Here is a 9,048-nt window from a genome sequence, read left to right as displayed (position 1 = left end):
CTTCTTGTATTTGCTCTTAAAATACAGTTTTTATTTCAAAGTCGTGGTTAGGAGTTTGAAGCTTTCACAATAGCAAACATCTGAAGCTCTGGAGTAGATTTCAAGTGGAATTGGCTACAAATCCCTTTTATAGCTTTTGTAACCTAACTCTTCTCAGTTGTCTCCTCTATTAGGTTGACAATCATGGTAGTGATTATTATCTACATATAATGAATCCATTAGGCAAGCCCTTAACATGACTGTTCTACGCTGCACCTCTAGCCAGCAAGCACCTCTAGCCAGCAAGCACTTCTAGCCAGCAAGCACCTCTAGCCAGCAAGCACCTCTAGCCAGCAAGCACCTCTAGCCAGCAAGCACCTCTAGCCAGCAAGCACCTCTAGCCAGCAAGCACCTCTAGCCAGCAAGCACCTCTAGCCAGCAAGCACCTCTAGCCAGCAAGCACCTCTAGCCAGCAAGCACCTTTAGCCAGCAAGCACCTCTAGCCAGCAAGCACCTCTAGCCAGCAAGCACCTCTAGCCAGCAAGCACCTCTAGCCAGCAAGCACCTCTAGCCAGCAAGCACCTCTAGTCAGCAAGCACCTCTAGCCAGCAAGCAACTCTAGCCAGCAAGCACTGAGCCTACTGTGTCTGATTACTTAGCTACCTTGTGCCGTCCAGATTAGTCATCCAATGAAAGTTTACCAAAATGTAAAACTATCCAATCGCATAACCTTTGTCTAGGAAGGGTAAAACCAGCCCAACATCTACTCAAATACGCGTATGTCTAGCTAATCATTATCAAATTTGGCTGAACTGAAGATTCTCTCTTATATCCTAGCCACTTTTCCTTGCATTTCAAGACTTCGTGTGACTTAAATAAACCTTCAGTATCTAATATTTTTTACACATACTTGAGTGGCTATGAGGTGTACTCTCTATTACCCTCTACAATCTGCTCTATTCGTAGGATTATTCCTCCAAACACATTCTCTTTCCAACTGGTTGTAAGTATCACATATGAAATAACATATATTCTGCTGTGCTTTATTCTATTATTTGTAGATGCAATACATGTAGATGCAATACATGTAGATGCAATACATGTAGACGCAATACATGTAGATGCAATATATGTAGATGCAATACATGTATATGCAGTACATTTAGATGCAAAAATGTAGATGCAATACATATAGATACAATACATGTAGATGCAATGCATGTAGATAGATACAATACATGTAGATGCATTAAAGGTAGATACAATACATGTAGATGCAATACATATGGATACAATATATGTAGATTCAATACATGTAGATGCAATACATATAGATAGATACAATACATGTAGATGCATTAAAGGTAGATACAATACATGTAGATGCAATACATGTAAATACAATACATGTAGATGTAGTAATATAAATACAATACAATACATGTAGATGCTTTGCATTATTTCACATTATATTGTCATGCAGTGAATTAAATTGTCTCACACTGTACTGCACTCTGCTGTGTTTTAATTCAGTGTCTTTCTTGCATTGTCTAATATTGTATGTCTGTATACTATAGTGCATAACACAAATGTATTTTATTTACTGCATTCTATTGCATTATTCTGTAATGTACTTTATTATTTTGTTTTGTGCACATGCCGCATTACATTATATATACTGTACAATGATACCATTATATTTTATTGTATTAATTGTAATGTGAACGATTTAACTATCAGCTTCATGGAGGTAGATGATTATTTTATATGCAAATTATTAGCTGAAGCGCATGCTTCCTAATAGAAATTTTATAAAGGAAGTCTGGTCATTCTATAAACATCAGTTCTAACAGTCTATTATTAACCATAAGGCTGTTGCTGTCTATCAGGGCATCACTTGTTAACATTTACAGCCTAGAATCAGCCGCAATTGCCATGCCATTTCAGCATCCTCCGTAGCCTGCCAGCATTCTAGCATTACATACCAGTCAGACCTCTGTAAGAGGTGGTATGGGACTGCCCGCTGTGGAGATGCCTGCTGAGTATGCTATAGGCTATTACAATATAGACAATTTTAAATTAATACTCAATATCTGAAATACAGGTAGATGATTAACTCTCTTTATATCTTACAATATTTGCCTATCCGTATAAATTATATACCGTCGGTGTAGAGCTGATAATTTCACTTCAACACACATACGAGTTCTATGTTCATCTTACCCTTAAGCTTGTTTAGTAATCAACCACTTGCAATATCAAATGCAGCAATAGAACTAGTCTAATCTTTGGTCTTGGTTGTCTTTCTGCCTCATTTGACTTATCAATAAAACTCTATATACATCTATTAATATAAATACACCTTCGCTACTACAAAGGCTCGATTGCCATTTACTGCTTTGACCTCTACGCAATCAGAGTTCACATTGCGGCAGAGCTCACACTAAAATAACCTGAGTAAATACAAACAAAAACAGTTTTACACCCGAGTAAACGCTCTGCTGTTTACATATTCCTCAGTGACACTAGACTTGGCAAGGGCATCAGCTTCATATAGAATTGCTATGAGCTGCGACATGGCCATTAAATAATCATCATAATGTCAATCGGGAGGCTGTGAGGCATTTCGGTGCATTTGACAAGCCATAATTCTGACCCATGGCACCCAGGCAGCATATAAACATTATTACCTGATGATTGTCTCCAGATATTGACAGATCCTCATGCAACAGCCAGTGTCTCTTTCACAATTACGTGTCAAAACATATTTATACACGCATAGAATAGTGACACTTTGCACTGCCACATTGCCGACAAGCTTTTAAAATGATTTTTTACCATAATTATTTGACACCAAGTTTTAGCAAAGAAGCAAATAGGGTGCTTTTGCCATAACGCCTGCCATGCTCACATATTGTCATTAAAATTATTCAAATGACCGTTGACTTTAGGGTTGCTATGCAACCAATATCTTTTAGGTAATGCCAAACATAACCACTGATTGACGTTATATCAAAGTTTTATTATATTATCCACAGCAAACATTCCATTTTGCAATGTATAAAAATGAATTGATGAAATTAAACCAACTGGATAGGGGGCTAAATAGATAGTTGATATGTTCTTCTGAGACGGTTGTTGACGGCCTGTTTTCACATTGTACAGAATCTAGTATACTCTAATAGGTATCATATATATACTATATTCATCCAGCTAAATACAGTCAAACATGGATAACTGGCCCACGGATAGCTCGAACACATGGTTAATTCGAACAGTTTCTTTGGTCCGTTCCCACGTAATGATAAAGTGCTATAGATAACTCGAACTCAACACTGTTAACTCGAACTGTTTCTTGCCCAACGGCTACCGAAACGGTTGTTATCGCTTTAGAAAATCACTTTATTCCAAGCCATAGAGGTAAACCTCAACTTTTCGTAATTCATAAGCGTCGTTATTACCACCATCGGCAAAATATTTTTGTCAACGACTTTTCTAAAGGTTTGGTGAAATTTGATTTATACCAAACATCCGCTTAGCGATCGCCCTTCGGAAGTGAGGTAATCTTTGCATAAACTTCAAGAGAAATCGGCAAAATTGATCGTGGGTAAAACGCTCAAAAGAAAAAGATGTCTTTTCTTTTGAGCCTTTCAACAACGATCAAGTTTTCCCAATGTCAATCTAAAAAACGTCCTGGCAATAACATCACCTCAAACAACAAACCAATCTCAAGTGATAGAAAAATCTTTATACTTTTTGATAAAAACGTTTTAAACTTTACATTAGAAGCATTTAATTTGAAACAAGCCATTTGTGCTTTTGATTTATATTATAGTTTGTATATGTACATGTATCTACTAATAAATATGTAAATACATGGACTTCTGACAGTGCTCTGATAACTTGAACGCTCTGATAATTCGAACACTTTCACTCGGTCCCGTGAAGTTCGAGTTATCCATGTTTGACTGTGTCTTTTTTATATGTAGCTGCACACTGCGCCTTATCATTTTGCTCAACTCAACCTGCATAGTCTCCATGCTATACTACATGTGTTGTTCCACTTTGTATAGTCTACATGCTATACTACATGTGTTGTTCCACTTTGTATAGTCTACATGCTATACTACATCTGTGGTTTCACTTTGTATAGTCTGCATGCTATACTACATGTGTTGTTCCACTTTGTATAGTCTACATGCTATACTACATGTGTTGTTCCACTTTGTATAGTCTACATGCTATACTACATGTGTTATGTTCCACTTTGTATAGTCTGCATGCTAAACTACATGTATGGTTTCACTTTGTATAGTCTGCATGCTATACTACATGTGTTATGTTCCACTTTGTATAGTCTACACGCTATACTACATGTGTTATGTTCCACTTTGTATAGTCTACATGCTATACTACATCTGTGGTTTCACTTTGTATAGTCTGTATGCTATACTACATGTGTTATGTTCCACTTTGTATAGCTGGTATGCTATACTACATGTGTTATGTTCCACTTTGCATAGCTGGTATGCTAAACTACATGTGTTATGTTCCACTTTGTATAGTATGTATGCTATACTACATGTATTATGTTCCACTTTGTATAGCTGGCTAAATTATGTAAATAAAACATCCAAGAAGCTTGAAAGCACGCGTAGCTGCAAGTGTTGAGACATGTTGCTTCCATCGGCTGTGGGTTGTTATAACTGACATATAAAATATGTCAGCTAGCATTTGAAGCGATGATACTTAGGAGTGACTTGAAACTCTTACATCACTCCTATGCTTTAGTTTCTCTAATAGCAATTTCTTAGAGCTAATGTTTACCCTGCTTGGAATGACAGCCCTGACACGTTATTTGCCAGACACGACAACACCAGTGTCATGTCTAGAATCAACATGACAGTGGCAACAAAAATGTCCAGGCCAACTTCTCTGACGCATCAATTTATACCATTTATTAAAATGATAAGCCGACTATAATTTTCTGCGTGACCATGGATCGGTTTGAGTACTCTGCTATGGCTGTATTTGTAGTTCGACCATAGAGACCGGATACAACTCGAGCTTAGATTCTCCGTGTGACACACTTCCTAGGTTGACAGCGCAACAGAAATCATTGTGTTTAGAGGACCCCAATGCGCTACCGTTTATTGTTTCTGCGATTGAAATGTCACTAGAGGAATGTCAAGAAATGTTTAAGTCTGATCGCTGGAACTGCAGCAGCGCTTCTTTTGTCAGACTGCCTAACCAAGGTGAGCAAGCCATGCTTTCAAGTATTTTTTAACACTTTTATTTAGGTGGTAAAAGTTCTCATCCTGTCAGTCAAATGATTTCTTGTTAATTGTATCATTTGCCTGGGTGGCGTCTAATGTCCACCCATTCGGCGAGGGATTGTAAGTTGTCAGGATTGGTCACATGACATCTACTTGACACGAGCCTTTAAGCCTTCTACTGTCTACCTGATGCTAATAGATAGATATTTCACAGTGACATGACTAGCAAACACTACGGTGTTATTACAAATATATATACACTGTATATATATATATATATATATATATATATATATATATATATGTATGTATAGTGCACCAAGTATGCACATATATTGCACCAAGTATGCCAATCTGCATGCTTGTGAAAATGACAAACATCTTAATCACTTTCCACTTTAAATTAAAATTCCTTCAGACTGGTCAATCATGATATCACACCCAAGTAGTTTTTACTCTTTATTGTCCAGCAATGGGCAGTAAACTGTTTTCAAAAAGTGCCTTTACCTCAACATCTGGTTTATTTTAGCAACCAAAGAGTCAGCCTTCATATATAGCCTAACGAGTGCAGCCGTTGTGCATAGCATCAGCCGAGCATGCAGCTCCGGTGACCTTACCACATGCTCTTGTGCCAAAGTTGACCGAAGAAGGAGAAGGGCAGAGGGGGATACCTGGAGGTGGGGCGGCTGCAACGACAACCTCAATTACGGGTTGAAGTTTAGTCAGAAGTTCAGTGATGCTCCAGAGGAAGAGCTACACGAATCACTATTGGACGCAAGCTCTTTGGCCAACCTCCACAACAACAAGGTTGGGAGGAAGGTACGTAACTGCAACCAAATTTATGTAGTCTAATTATGTATATGTAAATTTTTATTATTGTTAGAAATGCTAGCTTCGTAAAAGATAAAAAAACACCAATACACTATGTGCAGAGTGAATTGTAGTATAATGTACAATACAGAGAATACATAGCTCTTTATATTCTATTCTGTATATATGACTGGTCAAAATTGTGGAAAGTAGGGCGAATATATATATATATATATATATATATATATATATATATATATATATGTATGTATATATATACATATAGAGTCCTATGTATATATATATATATATATATAGATATATATATATATATATATATATGTATGTATATATATACATATATATAAGAAGGCCTGACTACTGATCCATTATATATAAATATATGTATACATAAATATATATGTATATATATACATATAGAGTCCTATGTATATATATATATATACATATAGATATATGTATATATATACATGTATAACTCTATAGATGTATATTCGCTCTAGTTTCCACAGTTCTGACCACTCAGGGTAAGCTGACACATGGACATGCGCACACCATCCGATTTCCATATATTTTTGACTCCTGCCTAATTCCTCAGCCTTGATTACCATTATTAACAGCTTAAAATCAGCTCTCGGAGGTGACACTATTTGTACAGAAGGTTTAGTGAATTAGCTACCAGATAAAATACGCATGCCCTACCCATATCTCTACAAGTCTGTCTGTCACTGAATGCTGATAGCCTCTGATCATGTGATACGTTTCTGCTGTGAGCAGATGGTGAGCTATTGAGACATGTGTGTAAGCCGTGGGTAATATTTGTGATGCACTATAAAACACAAAGTTATTGATTATGACGAGTCATTGGTGAGTTATTGTTGAACAAGACTGACTTACCTCGTGTATAGGTGGTGTAATCTCATTTATTCATGACATACTGTATGTGTACTGCATATGTAATCGTATTCCGACTGAATAACACTTTGTATTTCAATGTTAACTTTTTTCATGGGATCAAAAAATTTGAATCAGAAAACTATATGACAAACCGCATTCTTGCTTGCATTACAGACGATAGAAGAATTAACACTAGCAAACACTCGATGCCGGTGTCATGGTCCATCAGGTTCCTGTACACAGAAAACCTGCTGGCGGAGCATAGCGTCACTCACAGACGTCGCTACTAAACTAAAAGAACTCTATGAGCAGTCTGCAATAGAAGTAGTTAAGCGGAAGAGAAAGAAACTGCGTGCAGTTAGCGAACCATTGAACAGGAACAGCGGGCCGTTGTCACAGTCGCTAGTCTACACAATTAGGTCCCCAGACTATTGCGTGGCTCACCCGAGTCTTGGAATAAAAGGAGTACAAGGTATAACTGCCAGAAATGAAGGGCCTCAGAACCTTTTTCAACAACCTCTTCTTTATATAGAAGCTGTGCAAACAATGGTGGTTCGCTATCAGTGTTTAGAGTTAGAAATCACTTTGCTGAACCTTTTATAACTCTATATTTCCTTAGTTCACTCTTGACACTGTGCTGGGCTGACAACTCCTATATAACTGTCTGTTATAGAGTATCGCCTGTCTTCTATTCGTTGATACTGTGCTGATAACTCCTCCTATATAACTACATGTACATGTAGGTCAATTATAAAATATCTCTTGTCTGTGTAACCCTCGGTATTGTACCGACCATATCTATTATAAAATATCTCTTACCTTGTAGATCGGCTGTGTAACAAAACCGGCACTGGACTGGACAGCTGCACATCACTATGTTGTGGTCGGGGGTATAACACGCAGCTGCTGATGGTGGAAGAGAATTGTCATTGTGAGTTCCACTGGTGCTGCCATGTCACATGTGAGAAATGCTCAATGCTGAAAGAGATATACACGTGCAAGTGAGAAGTCAGGCTCAAAGCACACCCGGTGTCCGTATGAATAGATCTCAAACCAGAGGAACGCGGAAGCTATTCAGCCTTTCCACGCTTTATGTAAGCCAAAGTCAAAAAAGTACGGCCGAACCAGTTTGAAGTAAAACCTGTAGCCAAGTTTTTGTACCTTCAGTTGACCTAATTTAATTAAACTGTCATATTTTGTAACTAAGCTAAACTGAGGGTTCATTTATTATAAAACTATTTTTGAAATAAAACCATGACAGGGTGAATCACAGAATAACTTATTTTATCATTGTTTTTTGCATTTCTGTTTTAGTTTAGACATGAATGATTCTATGGAATTCAATATGTGTTATTATCAGGTTGACTTAACCATGAGAACATTTTCTTTTAAGCTACAATCTTTTGTTTAATATGTTATACTCCGCTAATCAATAGTCAAAAGTGGTGTCTAATTTTAAATGAGCTATAAAATGGAGAGCTGGGTTCTTCAACAGAGAGGTGACAACTCTGGCAGAGAGCTGGTCATTATCTACATGTATTTATCTAACTGGTTACTAAGTTGCCTGCCATCAGCTCATGAATATTCTCTGATTATTCATTATTATATAGACAGTTATTAGCAGGGTGTTGGTTTTATATTGGAACTTTAAGAAAAGTTAATGGTTTCTGTACACTATGGATGCGATTTGTCAACTATTCGCAGAAGAAATCTGTTAGCACACTATTTTTGATATTTACATGCTAACTTAGATATTCCGCGCATGTGTGTGCGCACTATATAATACATAACATATAATACAACTTATTATTTTGTAATAAAGTACAAGACTATTAGAGCAAAAATAATTTGTCTTATATCTCACTGTCATTAAGATGTAGGTAAAACCAATCAAAGACCATAAAATGTGGATTGTGGGTAGTCAGTTCCTACTCAATGTAGTGAGGCATCAGATGTTTTTAATCTGCAGAGCAATAGAATGACCTTCAGTTTTAGGAAAGTGGCAGAAAGGAAAGAAGCTAGGATTTCAATCGCAATCTTTACAGCTTCATATACATGTACAGTA

General features: G+C 37.0%; 1 protein-coding gene across 1 annotated transcript; it reads left to right on the top strand.

Annotated features, from left to right (window-relative positions):
• The first annotated feature begins 849 nt into the window (after window positions 1-849).
• Window positions 850-8,812, top strand: LOC137391382 (protein Wnt-5a-like). Its single transcript, XM_068077838.1, has 5 exons — window positions 850-982; window positions 5,017-5,234; window positions 5,785-6,074; window positions 7,158-7,455; window positions 7,810-8,812. Exons 1-5 carry the CDS (start codon window positions 900-902, stop codon window positions 7,986-7,988), a joined length of 1,068 nt encoding a protein of 355 aa, XP_067933939.1. The 5' UTR covers window positions 850-899; the 3' UTR covers window positions 7,989-8,812.
• Window positions 8,813-9,048: the final 236 nt, after the last annotated feature.

The sequence above is a fragment of the Watersipora subatra genome, chromosome 3 (assembly GCF_963576615.1).
Source record: "Watersipora subatra chromosome 3, tzWatSuba1.1, whole genome shotgun sequence".
NCBI lineage: Eukaryota > Metazoa > Bryozoa > Gymnolaemata > Cheilostomatida > Watersiporidae > Watersipora > Watersipora subatra.
Note: the sequence above shows the minus strand (reverse complement) of the source record. Positions and strands in the feature narration are given on the sequence as shown.

Excerpts from the sequence above, each read along its gene's own strand:
- LOC137391382 (XM_068077838.1), top strand. The coding sequence starts at position 900 with ATGAGGTGTACTCTCTATTACCCTCTACAATCTGCTCTATTCGTAGGA. Across the intron at positions 983-5,016 it reads CATTCTCTTTCCAACTGGTT|TTCGACCATAGAGACCGGAT; the intron begins GTAAGTATCACA and ends CTGTATTTGTAG. Across the intron at positions 6,075-7,157 it reads ACAACAAGGTTGGGAGGAAG|ACGATAGAAGAATTAACACT; the intron begins GTACGTAACTGC and ends CTTGCATTACAG.